The 16,110-nt window shown below is 43.5% G+C and overlaps 1 protein-coding gene across 1 annotated transcript in view; it reads right to left on the bottom strand.

The window, feature by feature from the left end:
• The window catches only part of HID1 (HID1 domain containing), a 45,532-nt gene that overhangs the window by 12,831 nt on the left and 16,591 nt on the right, over positions 1–16,110 (bottom strand). Inside the window, exons 4-12 of the mRNA XM_035104414.2 lie at positions 13,297–13,410; positions 9,157–9,263; positions 8,345–8,458; positions 5,766–5,988; positions 3,800–3,856; positions 3,546–3,686; positions 2,640–2,730; positions 611–762; positions 105–183 (exon numbers count right to left, since the gene is read on the bottom strand). Coding sequence (XP_034960305.1) covers positions 105–183; positions 611–762; positions 2,640–2,730; positions 3,546–3,686; positions 3,800–3,856; positions 5,766–5,988; positions 8,345–8,458; positions 9,157–9,263; positions 13,297–13,410 — 1,078 coding nt within the window. The remainder of the gene's footprint in view (positions 1–104; positions 184–610; positions 763–2,639; positions 2,731–3,545; positions 3,687–3,799; positions 3,857–5,765; positions 5,989–8,344; positions 8,459–9,156; positions 9,264–13,296; positions 13,411–16,110) is intronic.

Below are 16,110 nucleotides of genomic sequence, written 5' to 3'. Positions count from 1 at the left end.
ACTATTATAGTACCAAAGGTTTCTTTTGTGGGGAGTTTGTTGATTTAAACATAAATCTCCATAACTAAGCAAGCGTTGCAATGCAGTTCACTCTGGCAGCTCACCATTCACAATGATAGTAAGGAGGCAGTCAAAGAGGGGCTGCAGCCTCTGGTGCCCACTGGTGATGATCTTATGAAAGACCTGGAACACAGAATGAAAGTGGCAATGAACAGGTGCAGACAGAATTATCATGTTACTCCTGTGCTGGCTTTTCCCACCACTGAAGGACAAATGTAGCATGTGAAATTCTTTAAGTCGACCATGAAGCAGTTCACAAAATTCCTGCCCATTTCTCCTAAAATACAACACTTCTTATTAGCAAGACATGGGGCTCATATACACTTCCACTCGTCCTGCGTTTTTTCTAGGCATGGTTCCGAGCGGTGGTCTGTTTTCTCTGTCGCTTTCCCCCAGAAAACCCGGCTCTTTAGTGCTGAATTGGAATAGACAACAATCCAAGGAAAACCCAATTGCCGTTTGTTTTAATTCAGCATTAAACTGTGGGTTTTCCTTGGGAAAAGGGAAGTGTGGATGACCCACAGGCATGGCTGGCAACTGCGACACTCACAATGATTAGGAGATCCGCGTGTGTCCCTGTAAATACAGGGATATCCATTGGTACTCGTACGGAGTACGGCTTGTTCAGCCGAACCCCAAAATTTCTCTCTCCACTCAGCAGCAGTAGGATGAAGACACCGATATGCATAAGCCCAACTCGCGCTGTAAAAAGAAGAACAGTGTTGACGTTCAATCAACTACAGTGGTATCTCGGGTTACAAACGCTTCAGGTTACAAACACTTTGGGTTACAGACTCTGCTGTACCTCAGGATAAGAACAGAAACCGTGCGGCGGCAGCAGGAGATCCCATTAGCTAAAGTGGTACCTCAGGTTAAGAACAGTTTCAGGTTAAGAATGGACCTCCAGAATGAATTAAGTACATAACCAGAGGTACCACTGTAACAGAGATAACGCAAATAATTTTGTAGAAGAATCCCCTGCACATCAACTCTACTACTGTTCAGTGCAATGGTCCTAAAGAAACTTATGATCAAATAGACCCATTTCACTGTTGACACCCAAGCAGTTTAACAGGGAAAAGTGCCACAGCTCAGTGGTAGAACGTCTGCGCTGCATGCAGTTTTAATCCCCAGCATCTCCAGGTAGGGCAGGGAGAAACCCTTATCTGAAATCTTGGAAAGCTGCTCCCAGTCAGTGCAGGCAGTGCTGAGCTAGATGGACTCCTGATGATCGTACTCAGTATAAGGCAGCTTCTTATATATGCCATGGGGCAATGCGTGACTGCTGATTTAGGAATGTACTCCAATGTAGAAGAAGAGTTTGGATTTGATATCCCGCTTTATCACTACCCGAAGGAGTCTCAAAGCGGCTAACGTTCTCCTTTCCCTTCCTCCCCCACAACAAACACTCTGTGAGGTGAGTGGGGCTGAGAGACTTCAGAGAAGTGTGACTAGCCCAAGGTCACCCAGCAGCTGCATGTGGAGGAGCGGAGACGCGAACCCGGTTCCCCAGATTACGAGCCTACCGCTCTTAACCACTACACCACACTGGCTCTCAAAACTCGGGCTGTACATTGACCTGTGAATGTACTCCAAGAAGGGTACTGAAAAAAGGAGAGGGAGGCCCAAACGGAAGCCACACATATTTACATGTTTAAAGCAGGGGGTGGGTGGACACCCTGTTTGCACAAAAAGAACCAAATGCCTGTGAAGAGCTAAACCCTATCCTGCCTTACCTCACAGTGCTCCACTGCCTGCAGTGGTTCTTTCCCAGCCCAGCTCCAATACTGGCACTGAGCACAGCTGAAGAGAAACATGCTTGAAAACAATGTAGTGAGGTTGGATAAGAGATGGCTAAGCTCCATTCACGGCGAATACCTTGTCATGTTAAGGAAAACAAAACAAAGCAAAGCCCTGAAACCCGCCCCCCCACACACACACTCATGCTTTACACATGAAAATAACAGACATGTCTGCCCATGTCTAATCTGGCACAGACCTAACACAGCTCTCTTGCCTCTGCATCTAGAATCTTTATGGCTGATGACCTAAGAGCCAAGGAAAATTAACATGGGTATCATTTGATTAAATTAAGTTTGGCTTCTGGATGCTGTGAACAGGAGACACCCAAGCAGCTGCTCACATATTCTAATGTAACACACTGACCTGTGCTTTTCCAGCCATCCTTTTCGATCTTCCAAATCAGATCCACCAGCTGAGCAGTACAGGAACACTAAGATTAGTGGGGAAGGCTGCTCATGATGGCATTCATGGCTATATGACGGTAAACTGGTAATTCTGGCTTCTCATGCTGTACACACACTAGTGGCCAGACAGTGGGTATGGATGTCTTCCTGTAGCTTATATTTTCAAATTAGGTCAAAGCTGACGGGGTGGTGGGGGTCTGTATTGAAATACAGCATTTTTCAACCTCACATACTCTCTAGGCACAACCACTTCAGTTGAATTGGACCCAACTGAAGTTATTCCCAGTATCTGTGACTGCACAAGCAATCACAATGAATGCAGAAGCAAGCCTTATCAGCCTGAGTTCTGAGAACAGACAAGACCAAACTTACACTGATCTGCTCTGGCATCGTTCAGGAAGGAGAGAATTGGCACCAGGATATCTAAGACATCGCTACTCTTCAGCACAAAGAAGAGAAATTTCTGAAAGGGAAAGATAAAGACTTGAACGCCTTTACACAGTTTATCTACTCTACAGGTCCAGCCACGGCCCAGTGGCCCAACTGAATGAAAGAAGCTGATGCTTCTTATGAAGATGCATCAGAGAGGAGGGATAGCATACAAACCAACAAGTTCAGAAGTGCCTGCTAGTTTTTCAGTTGCTTAATGTTTTAGAACTCTGCTTTCTGCTGACTGCATTGCAGCACAAAAAGGTTAAGGAGCGAGTAACTCAATGAGTCTCTCTTCTAAATAGACATGGCACGATTTGCACTGATAATCCCACATTTATTTTCATGTTAAATGTATTGATTGAATAATGAAAAGCATGCTCTGCAAACAGTTTATTATGTGAGGAAATCAGCAAACATCTGGCACTAAAATTTCCTATTTCCCCCCTTATAGGCTGCTTTCTGTTGGATGCTTCTCAAGTGTCAGGTGTGCTGATTCAGCATATCTGGAACCTGAAACTCACATAAGGATTGGGTTGACACCTATGCTGATCTCTGCAAGTCCAACCAACAGTATTAGCAAGGATTATAATGTCCCACATAGTCACCAGTTAATGAAAGAACGATACTAATCAGTATATTTTCCCTTCAGTGATCCCCCATTCCTGCATCTTTCAGTGCTAAACCAGCCAAGGGGGAAGGAGGTCAGGGGAAAGAGGAGAACTGCCAACTAGGTAACACACACATCCCTAGTTGCTATCACTAATATTCCCTTATTCCCTTGCTTGCTTTCAGCAGGCACAGATCTCTCCCCCTCTTGATTCTTTGGCAGACCCAACAGATGTGCACCTTGTTGAAATCACAGAGTTTCCAGAAGAGAACCAGGAGCTCCTGGTGGAACTGAATCTTCTTGGTAGAGTTTGGCAGGTAGGTTTGGACCAGTGGGTTGGAGAGTAGACGGGCCACTCCTTTCAGAATGAATTGAAAATCCTTCCAAAAAAAAGATAATGTAAATGGAATAAACAAGTCCTGTCAACAAAGATAATGTAAATAGGCTCAAGGCTAGCCCAGTAAGTAGTCAAAAGAATAATATGGCACAATACCTCTTCTCTGTGTATCCTGGACAGGTAATTGACAAACAGGTTGTCTGGTCCCGGAGGCTGCATTAAAAGGAAGTTGAGATAGCACTTCTCAGCATTTGCATTGGTAATTAAGGGGATATAAAAAGTTATTTGCATTCTCTGGCAGCTGACATTTTCACCAAATTGTCAGAAAATTCTAATATTTATTTGACAAATTCACTCAGTTAGGGATCAGTGATACACAGAACAGGATTTGGTACAAAAGTGCTTCCATTCATAGAATTTAGCAGCAAGCCAAGTGATTCACCTTCCATTTTGAGGATGCAACATACAGTAGTGCTGCTGACCAAAGTCAATGCTTAGCATCTATAGACTAGGCTACTTACTTTACTTATTATATAGGGAATGCTATTAACTCTAAAAATTGACTTGCACACAAAAATAGGAAGTGGTTCCCAATACTACTATTGATAGCATGCAAGGTTTTAATTGTCACACAAAGATGTCTGCTTGGAGTGGAAAGCTCTGCAAAGTTAGAAGGCTTGCAGTAATTTTCCTATAAAATGGATTACCTCTGCTAACACCCAACAATTTCAAATTCTGACTCTTATATTCAGGGGCAAGCTACATGTTACATGCACATGCAAGCCCCAACACTATTTAAGAAGAGCAACTTCTCAGTGGGGTTGTTTTAGTTTTCACCCCTTTTTCCTCAGGCCATTTCCCCCCCCCCATTCCAAATCACACTCCTGAAGGGAGCTAGAAGCAATTCCCTCCCTGACATCCCCAGAGCCGCACAGGGGAGGAACAATGGAGGGTGTGTGATTTGGTTTTGGGGGGGAAATGACTGTAAAGGGGAAAGGCATAAGCCCTCCCCCTTCCCCCACCTCCAAAGCTGATTTCCTTTCAACACTAATGACATTGGGGTTTCAGTTTGCCCTACAGAACAGTATGAACTGCAATACTTTTCAGAGCATTCTTAGTACAAAGTATGTAGGGACAGACAGCTGAAAGCATTCCCAGATTTGAAGACTGAGCATCAGTTTGGCTAAAAAGGAGTGTTTTAGTACAAAGATGACCTTCCCCTCCAATAAAGACCAGTTAGCTCCTTCACCTGAGCAAGAAAAGGAAGGGCTAGAGTGATTCTTTCACCTCTGCTCATTTTGAGAGCAAGCATGGGATAAAAGCAGAGTGAAACCAAAACAATCACGTGTGCTACAACCGCAGTGTGTGAAATGCCCTGAAACGAGTTAGTTAGTATGCACATTAATTCAGGTCAGGGATTCAGAAGAAGTTAGTTCAGTATTAAGGAGAAACAAACGCACCACTAAGCTCTTAGGATGATGGGGAGTTCATGTCTCAGATTTACCACAATTAATACAATTGTCTCTTAGCAAAAGACAGGTTGAAAAGAGGTTTTTAAAAACCCAGCTGGACTCTAGAAAACAGCACTATACTGAAGTTTGCACTACTGAGAGAGGGCAGACTACTCAAACTTCAGTGGAAGTCAGTCATCCCACTACACATTGTGGTGAATTTATGATATATACATATTAGTTTTTGAACTTCCCTTTTTGAATTTATTGGGGTTTTGGACAGGGACAAATCCATTTACCTGTTTGCTCAAAGACACCACCTGATCTTCTCCCAAAACCCAAACTACACATTGCATACAAACTCTCTCCCCATGCTCATCTGCAACAAAACTCTCTCCCCCCCCCAAAAAAAAACTACTTCAGGCCCTTCAGCCTGACCAAAAAGACTCTTGTGTGAGTCTGGGCAATTTTTGAGACTGGTCTCATGATAGACACATACAGAAAATACAGAACACGGGAACACAAAAATTCCAGCTGGAGAGTTACTCTTTGAGGTGTATAAATTTTATAAATAAAATAAATGAGTGTGTTCCCACGAACTTCTCTAGCTAGAAAAGGAAGCCATCCTCCCCTCAGTACAAGAAACACAGCTAAACCTGGGAGAAACTCACATCAGCATCATCCATGACTGTTCCAGTGGTAGTTCCATCTACTGTGGGGCTGGAGCTGGTGGAAGTGTCATAGTCCAGGGTGACTATCAAGACTTGGGCAGCCTGCTCCACCAGGGGTTCACGATAGTCCGAGAAGAGCAAGTGGTTATATGGGATCCCATAGCCCACTGGATCATAAGCACAGACGATATTCAAGAGGGAAGTGAACAGTGGAAGCGCATGCCTAGAAGAGGATCCAACATGCTCAAGAAGTTGCACCGGCGATGAAAAACTCTTCAAAGCTTTCCAAAGGCAGCCATACTTTCTATAAGGTGTGCATTCTGTTAGCATTGATTCGCTACTATGTGAAAGGGTAGAAACCTGTATGCCTCAGGGACAGCATGGATCAGTGAAAGGGGGGGGAAAGACACTTACTCTGAGGCATCGTCTGATATTTTAGATTACAGTGGAACCTCGGTTTACGAACGCGATTCGTTCCACGGAGGCATTCGTAAACGGAGGCATTCACTCCCCGAAGGCACGCTTCTGCGCATGTGCGAAGTGCCGATAGAGCGCTTCTGGGCATCCGACGCCGTGGAACCCGGATGTAAACACTTCCAGTTCCGCGGCGTTCGTAAACGGAGGCATTCGTAAACGGGACTGTTTGTAAACTGAGGTACCACTGTATTCTTCCTAGCCATCTAGATAAATGAAGCATTATTCCATAAGTGTGTCAACATAAACTTGAATTGAACCATTATAACCCATAGGTAAAGGTAAAGGGACCCCCGACCATTAGGTCCAGTCGTGACTGACTCTGGGGTTGCGGTGCTCATCTCGCGTTATTGGCCGAGGGAGCCGGCGTACAGCTTCCAGGTCATGTGGCCAGCATGACAAAGCCACTTCTGGTGAACCAGAGCAGCATACGGAAATGCCATTTACCTTTCCGCTTGGAGCGGTACCTATTTACAGTGGTACTTCGACTTACGAAGACGATCCATTCCGCGGCCATCTGCGTAAGTCGAAGTCTTCGGTAGTCGAAGCGTTGCTTCTGCAAAGGCGCATAACGCGCGTGTGACAAAAAGACTTCCGGGGTTGTCGACTTCGGAAGTCGAAACCTTCGGAAGTCGAATTGTTCGGTAGTCGAGGTACCACTGTATCTACTTGCACTTTGACATGCTTTCGAACTGCAGGAGCAGGGACCGAGCAACGGGAGCTCACCCCGTTGTGAGGATTCGAACTGCCGACCTTCTGATTGGCAAGCCCTAGGCTCAGTGGTTTAACCCACAGTGCCACAGCTGTAATAAAAATAAAATATTATTTCATCCCTACTTAAGTGCCGCTATCATACCAACCTTCTACTTTATAAAATAGTTGGGCAAAGTGCTTGTGACATCACTAGCAATATGCAATTAAAACATACCCTATCCCTTTTTTAAAAAAACATTTTCTCAAAGCAATTTACAACAGACAATAAAAAACAGCACCCACTCATATACCATGCAATTTTATGAGCGTAAAGGAGTTTATTCGTTTTCCTGCTTTAGAGAGACGTTCCTCCTGCCATGGTAACAGGCAGTGAAATGCTCTTATTGCTCTCTCTCTCTCTTTTTTTAAGGGCAGTGGGGAAAGAAGCGGACATCAACAAAACTACCTCTTTCGTAGACAACGAAGGGCTGCCTTTTGTTTTGTTCTAATTCTCTGATGCTACACACTCTTCCTCTCCAACACTGCTTTGTGTGCATGACTAAGTCTTTTTTTAAGTGGCACAAGACTTACTTACACACTTGGCACTTGTTCCCTTCCATTACATGGGGACAGAAATAGCACTGTCACTGGAGCTTGCTCCACCACAGTACTAAGAATAAAAAAACACCATTTTGAATCATCTGCAAAGGCAGGCATAAAAAAAAGCTGCCAGCAACTCATTTTATCACATCAACTGATGTAGCAAAAGAAAAGCGATACCACTCAGCTCAGGAGTGTTGGTTGGATAAATCCAGTCATATTCTAGAGTCGGCGCTTAAGCCTTTTGAAAGGCAGAAGACTGCAAGAGATGGACACCAGAGGGCAGGCATTCACCAGCAATCAATCCAGGTATAACCAACAAGGTACAGTGGTCAAGAATATTTGAAGCCACAATTGGAAACCAATATAGAAAGTCCACCCGGTCTACTTTCTTATACAGTACTTCAGAAATTAGAGTACAGTAAACTTCAACTTCCAGTACGAGGCGTAGAATATATCACCTATTTGGGCAACGTGTGTGAGTTGTAAATAAACCTAGGCAAGTGTGGATAATATCCTTAAGGCAGATATAGTGAAACACCCACAAAGGGGGGGGGGTTGACATGCAGAAGAGAGATACCATGTCTATAGAACAGGCACCCCCAAACTCAGCCCTCCAGATGTTTTGGGACTACAACTCCCATCATCCCTAGCTAACAGGACCAGTGGTCAGGGATGATGAGCATTGTAGTCCCAAAACATCTGGAGGGCCGAGTTTGGGGGTGCCTGCTATAGAACTTCTTAGGCTAACAGATTTTGATTAAACTATATTGCTCCAAAGTATCCACCACATACAGTGAGCTACCTCTCACCTATTCTCCGTGGAGCAGAAAAACTGGACCCAGGGATTCGTGCTGCTATCTGAGGAGGGAGGCAGGTACATGACCTCTGAGAAACAAGTCAGCAGGAGCTTCAGGAGCTCTGTCCTGAAAAACACAACAGCAATAAATCCCAGTTGCCTGAGGCTGTAAGGAATGCAGGGGGGGGGGAGCTAATGGAGGGGTAGTTCCGGATTCTCTGTTACAATGTCAACTGAGCAACCTTTCACCAACCACCAGCTTAATATACATTACCGGTACTAAATGCATTTTTCTTCATGCTGGCATTTGTAAGTGGTCAATGAGTAGTTTTTTCTCTCTTATCAAATATATGCTTTTTCTAGGAGCGCTATTCCTTTAGCCATCAGGAGCCACAGGCCACATAGGCATTCTCCCAATTCACAATAAGTAGCTATTAGCATTGTGTCTTTTGTTTGGCCCTATTCCATGGAGCCCATCTAAGCAAAACAGTGACGGCGGGAAATAAAATGCAATGCCCGATGTAGCCTTTGCATTAGCACTGTTAGCTTGTGCAACTTCATATATCGATGATGCCTTGGTTTTCATATTCTATCAGAGACCATCTAGGATGCAGACTTGAATAGGGGGGGAAAACACCTCCCCATATATGAAATTAAGATTCTTAAAATGCCTTTAGTCCTAGTCTTCAATACCATAAGGTTATTAGCACCTAGCTTTCGCTCATACAAAGAAAAGCCTATTGAGATGCTCACATTTCTGTATAGTGCCAATCATCCTGCCAGCTCTGCTTTTGTCTCTTCTGGAGTATTTTTTGATGTTCTTACCTGTTCAAATCATGGTTGTAGCTGGGCTGTGGGGAGTGAGCAAACCCAACACCAGCCTCCCAGATGTATTCACAGCTGTCAATTGCATGGATATCCTCAGCTGTGTCCTGGAAAAGAAGTCAGGAGATTAAAGATACTCATGCAAACCGGAAGTGGGATTTACTTTGTCTTTTTACTAGCAGAGGCTCCTGCTGAATCTTCCAGCTGAATGAATGGCCAGGATAACCAAGATCTGGGTAAATACCTCCTTATGCCAAGGATCTCTTGTATATAGATTAAGAGGATCTGAGAGGTTCAAGCAGCAGAGAAGTGATATAGGGCTACTAGGGATAGACCAATCAGTCTATTTCCAGTTGGTGCTGATTTACTATGTGTTTGTTCAGAAGTCTGTTGTCTGCCCTTTTCCAAAGTTTTTTAAATCCATACAAAAACATCATGAATTCAGTTACATAATTAAATACATATTTATCACAAAATAGGTATTTATAAAATAGGTGGCGCTGTAGGTTAAACCACAGAGCCTAGGGCTCGCTGATCAGAAGGTCGGCAGTTCAAATCCCTGCAATGGGGTGAGCTCCCGTTGCTCGGTCCCTGCTCCTGCCAACCTAACAGTTTGAAAGCACGAAGTGCAAGTAGATGAATAGGTATCGCTCTGGCGGGAGGGTAAACGGCGTTTCCATGCGCTGCTCTGGTTTGCAGCATGACTGGCCACATGACTTAGGTATTTATGGTAAATACACAAAGCAGGATTTAACTAATGAATCCCATCAGAAGCCTGCACAAGGACTTCCACTTGTACAATAGGGCTTCTCCTCTTTCTTCCCTCTCATTCAAAATTGGCTCGGGGTGGTGGGGGTTGGGAGAACCCCAAAAACAACACATGGAAGGAGGGGGGGTGTCATTCTATCTGGCAAGCTGAAATGTTTGCATTGACAAAACAACTGTAATAGCCCAAGATTGAATTCCTCCCACAGTTCATGCCAATGAGTAAATTTCTATCGTATTTTATCCTAAAACACATGTTAACAAATTTTGGTACAGTTTTGAGCCATGAACCGTATTGCAAAACTTGGAGAAGCATGAAATCCAAAACATAGTAATGTTCCAATCTGCGTATTAGCCCAGCAGGCATAAGTGAAGTCACTGAAAAATGCAGAACAAACAAAATTCACTTCCAGTCTTGAATGACAAACATCGCAACACACAGCCATGTTATGTTTTGTTTTTGCAGGAACTGATGATGTATGCATTTATATTAGTTTACAATATAGAGAGGCAGAGTTGTTCCATTAGTACCACAGGGCTTCCTTTCCCCATGTGCCCTTGGCACCCACAATCACACCCACAAAGGAGATGAGGGGGGCACAGGGGTGTGTGGTGAGAAAGGGGAAGCCCTATTGTGCAGGAGGAAGTCCTTGTGCTAATGGGATGACTCCGTTGAATAGAACTGAAAATGTGTGGCTATTTTCAATCTTCTGTTTGGATGAGCACGTCATGCATCTGGGAAGGTGGCATCAGGTCCAAAAAAGCTTATGGTGCAAGAAATGATGCCACAAGACTCTGTTATTTCTAGTCTTGCATTCTGGACTATCATCCAGGACAAATCAGGTAGTCTCAGACGTGTTTAGTAGCAAACAGATCCCACAATAGTATAGTTAGCCACTAATAGCTCTTCTATACAGAAAAGGGCACATTCCAATACTAGTTCATCCATATTCTTGCTGTCTTTTTTCGGCGTGAGCTTTTCAAGGCCAATAAATCATTACTCACATGAAGACCCCCTTCCCACAGCACACACTGAAAACAGTTATAAATTTAAGCAGCTTTTCCTTTGTAACCAGCTTTATTAAGGTTGACTACTTTGCCCTTCTCTTATTTTCCCAGTATTGTTTTTTTGGCAGCAACACGCTCTATTCTGTGCCACAAACAAATCACTGGGACCACTTTTATGGAAACAAGCAGCCATTGAATACAGTGGCGTTTTATTTTACTTTTCAGGAGCAGCTGAGGCAAAAGGGGCCTCAGATTAACGTGCTCAAATTAAGGGCATCTGGCATCATTAAAACAAATCATTCCGGTGCTTTAATTAAGAAAGTTCTGTGCTATCCTTTCCCAGGCACACACGGAGTGGCATTTACAACTCTTGCCCAATGCCTCAGAATTTCCATTATATAATGGTCAATCTGACACATCCCAACACAGAGACAGGACAACAGTTTGAATGGCTGGAGTGGCAGCCAACTCTGCCTGCCTGCTAAGGCACAATTGTGCAGAGCATCACCTTCTGTAAGAGGAGTACAACTTTTAAGATCAATACAACAGCTGCAATCTCCCCATGGAGCCAACATTTCACTGAAGGCAAATAATCAAATACCTAAGTTGTGTTGTTGTTGTTGTTGTTGTTGTTGTTGTTGTTGTTTTGGTAAGTCACTCAGAGCTTTTAAAAATCTCTCTCAGGTGTAAGTTCAGTCAGTAGAATTAAAAAACGAGCATGGCAGAAAATGTGTCCAGCGAGCTAAAGGATACTTCTGCCGAGCTAACCTTCCCTTAATTAGAACGCCAATGCAAGAAGCAAGATGGTGCAATGATCACAAATGGCTGAGATGCAGTAATGGGGACAGTGTCAGCAACCCAGTTAAAGGTTCACTCAACAATACCACAACACTCCGCCAGCAACACTCCTTGGACAGTTTGTACCAGGCTGCTCCAATTTAGTTTTTCCAAGAACAGCTCAAAACTGTCATGAAAGAGAAAAGCTTCCTAATTTGACAGAACAGGCCAAATAGTCAGACTCTATTTACATCACTTACTCCTCTGCAGCTTGAAAGCATCATGCAGTGGTAGTGGGCAAGAGAGGCAGAAGGATCATGTGGTGCTCTCGAACCCCTACAACCAACTTGGTTTTTAATCCAGTGTAGATTCCTGAACACAATAACTGGTGCTAGCCTTTGCAGGGTGGTGGGTTGCTATAGCTGAGGATGGAGGGCAATTTCATCCAGTATGCATTTTAAGCAAATGGCACAAATATGCGCTGGTAAGGAAATAATTGTATATTTAAATTTGCACTTCTATGAATTTCATGACCTAGTTCTTGAATTGAAAGTATATGAAATGTGTAAAAAGCATATTTTGGGATTTAAAAAACCCCATTTAGAAATGCACTTACAGTATTGTATTTTGGTAGTCTATTTTCAAATCACAGATTAATGAGTAAATATAATGGATTTATGAATGTATGAGAGACTGGCATGTTAAACTGATTCACCCATCTCTAGTTACAGCAGGTGTTCAGAGACTAGCCATGTAGAAAACTATTTTCAAGCACACCCCACCAAATAGGAAGGCACAGGGGGTAGATTCAGCATTAGTCACACTAATTTTCCCATACATGAGTCACTATTCTGCAGTCAACAGCTCTTCAATATTGCTGGAGGCCCTTAGAATGACGCACTATGACAAGAGTAATTTCCACCCAACGCGAAGAGGTCTGTGCAAGAACCCTTGCCATCAAAAGAAACCACAGGCTACACATATTGTACCAAGGCTCTTCCACAGAGCCCAAAGTCACCCATCCATTTTTATTTTTAAAAAAGTCCTTGCTAACAGTATTTAATTATTGCATATTATGCATGCCTGTTACCAAATAGCCTCAAGATGAGTTACTACTTAAATATGCTAAAATATGACAAAGGAAAGAAAGGACAAGGAAAGAAATGTAAAAACAATCTTTTGGATATTATTGCAGTGTGTGCCAAAGGATCAGAAACCGAAACGTAATTTAAAAGAAACAGATATCTGAAAGATTCACAATTATGATTTTTATGGGTTCATCAAATTTTGGGTCATCAGTCTAATGTTAAATGCACTATGTTCACCATGCTACTTGCAAATGAAATACAAACTCATGGAGAAGCATACTACGGTATGCCCTACATCCAACACAGAGTTAGGCAAACCTGTTGGGTAAGCATGCCTAGCTCTGTGCTGAATTGGGGCCTATAGGTGTGGATATTTTCTGTTAACATTCTAAGCAGGGCTTTATTCAAAACTCACAGTGCAATCCTAATCATGTCTACTAAGTATTATTGAGCTGCAGCCTTAACCCGTCAGGATAGAACAAAATCAAATTATTGAACTCACCACATTGTTTTTTCGGTGGCTCTGGACAGTGAATTCTGGACAAAAGAGCAAATCCGCAATGGCCAGAAGCAGTGACTCAGCGAGAGGCCTAGCATTTTCATCATCTTCGTCTCCCTGCCAATCAAAGGATAAGTTACAGCATACTAGATCTGATCTTGACACTGACTGCAAAGCAACATTACTTAGATCACTTAGTTTCCTTTGGAAGCACACGAAACACATGCGTTGGAATAGGTTCTACCAAGAGGCATTGATGGAGAATTCGGAAAATGCTGAAACTATGGAGGAGGAGAAAATGCAACAGAGGGAAGCCCTAAAAGAAGCAGTGCTATTGAGGGAGAGGGTGGTGCTGTGGTCTAAAACACTGAGCCAAGGGCTTGCCGATCGGAAGGTCAGCGGTACGAATCCGCCCGACAGGGTGAGCTCCCGTTGCTCTGTCCCAGCTCCTGCCAACCTAGCAGTTCAAAAGCATGCCAGTGCAAGTAGATAAATAGGTACCACTGCGGCGGGAAGGTAAACGGCGTTTCCGTGCGCTCTAGCTTCCATCACTGTGTTCTGTTGCGCTAGAAGTGGTTTAGTCATGCTGGCCACATGACCCAGAAAGCTGTCTGTGGACAAATGCCGGCTCTCTTGACCAGAAAGTGAGATAAAGCCCTGCACCCCATAGTCACCTTTGATTGGACTTTACCATCCAGGAGTCCTTTACCTTTACCTACCTTTACTGAGCTATGTGAAGCTACATGTTTATTTTTATTTAGAACCGGGCCTATTTCTATGGGTATGGGCTGTGAACAAAGTCTGTTTATAGGATAAATAGAAGGAGTAGGACAGCTTTTTCCATGTTCGAGCTGAGGAGGTAAGTCTAAGCCAGGCATCCCCAAACTGCGGCCCTCCAGATGTTTTGGCCTACAACTCCCATGATCCCTAGCTAACAGGACCAGTGGTCAGGGAAGATGGGAATTGTAGTCCAAAACATCTGGAGGGCCGAAGTTTGGGGATGCCTGGTCTAAGCACTAACGTTTTTTCTCAGGACCACCCAATGGCAGCCTGACCAAGGTAGGAATTGTAACAAAGGGTTTCTTTACATATTGTCCACAGCTTTCTCTCAAATTACCTATCTGCAGTTTCTGAGCACCTTTGCTCTGCAGATCACATGAAGCATGTTACTGTGTCCAGAAGTTTTCTTTGGCAAGTGAATAGCTTTGTGCTGCTGCTCTTTCCCTTGTTTTTCAGTTTTCTAAATAAGTTCACATGTACAAGTTTCCATGTAACTGAAACTCAGGATAAAATATAAAGCTATTCTTAGAGGAGTAGAACTGGAAAGTGCACCTTACCAGTTTGTTTTTTAAAAACGATGGGATTACACAAGCACAGCCAAATACTCCGGGATAGGCAAGCAAATGACTGAGTTATTTAACTGGAAATAAAAGTCTGGGGGGGGATGTAACAGGCAAATTAATTTTTTAACAAGAATTATTGTTATTAAAACCACACAATGGTCAGGTGTGGTTAAGAGCAAATAGTAGAATATGGTTGTGGCTATCAGCCATAATAGCTGAAAATGGGAACTCCATGTTTAGAGGCAAGTCACCCCAATGAGGGGATGGCTATCTTCATCAAGCTTCCCAGGGGCATACGGCTAGCCACTTTTGGAAACAAATGCTGAGCTACAGGGACCTTTAGCTGCCTAACAAGCCAATGCTTATGTTTTAGCACAAGCTATGCATATGAAGAAAAAGTAGCATTCGTGCAGCCCATGATCTACATCAGAATTGCAAAACCTATTGATGCATTATCTACAATTATTATAAATATCTTCCCCACATAGAAAATATAGGGCTTTCGCTCAGTGGAACACAATATATCCAAAAATATCACACAAAAGTACAAATTAATGTAGACTATGCATTGCCCCAAAATGGCTGCAAATGAGCCCAAATGTCCTTGGTCAAATAATTTAACATCAGGGCCACTTTGGCTTCAAATACATTTTTCTAGTCATTGCATGAGCAGACCTTAAACAGAAGCATATAGTTCTTATGTTGCTGGATGATCTGTTTGAAACGTGTTATAGAGGCAGGGGGTTATTCAGCAAGGAGAATAGTTTTGCTGGGGCAAAGCAAGTCTGTTCTTTCAGCGGCCCAAGTGCTTCCAGGCATCCAAATCAAGCCCTATTCTTCTATCTCAGCACTGGTGCTTCAGTCACAGGTCTGCAGCTGTTTCCAAGGGAACCATACATCCCCTCTGTGGGCCTGTAGAACTGCCACTCAAAGCTCATCCTGGATCTCAGACTCTCTTCCAGCAGAGGGGGAGGGACAGGGGCTTATCTGTGACAGCCAGGCCTGTACTGTATCAGCCTGTGCATGACACAGAGCCCTTCACTCATGGCAAGCAGGCTAGACTACAATAATGACCTGCATTGATCCGACATCGTCTAGTACCATATCGGGGCAACCAATAAAAGCATACCAAGGGCAGAAATAGAAAACAAAAGAGATGAAGACCGGCTGGCTGCCCTTCCATTCAGCTTTGAAATCAGAGAAGGAAAAATAGTGTCTAAGAATCTTAAGGGCAAAAGCATCAAATCGATTAATCACAGACAACATGGGATGGATTTAACACAGAGCCGTGGCCTTCAGTGGAACATACAATGCACAGCTCTTGAGGTAAGCACCAATTACAATCTCCAGCTTAAGCTGCACTGAAATGAATAGGCAGAATATACTATCACAGTTGTGCTCTTATAACTCCTGCTCGTTTTAATGGGTCTAGCCTAGAAGAAGCTCCTGAAAAAGAACAGAGCCCATAAATTGA

This window comes from Zootoca vivipara, chromosome 2 (genome assembly GCF_963506605.1).
Source record: "Zootoca vivipara chromosome 2, rZooViv1.1, whole genome shotgun sequence".
NCBI classification, from domain to species: domain Eukaryota; kingdom Metazoa; phylum Chordata; class Lepidosauria; order Squamata; family Lacertidae; genus Zootoca; species Zootoca vivipara.
This window is presented reverse-complemented; position numbering and strand designations above follow the sequence as displayed.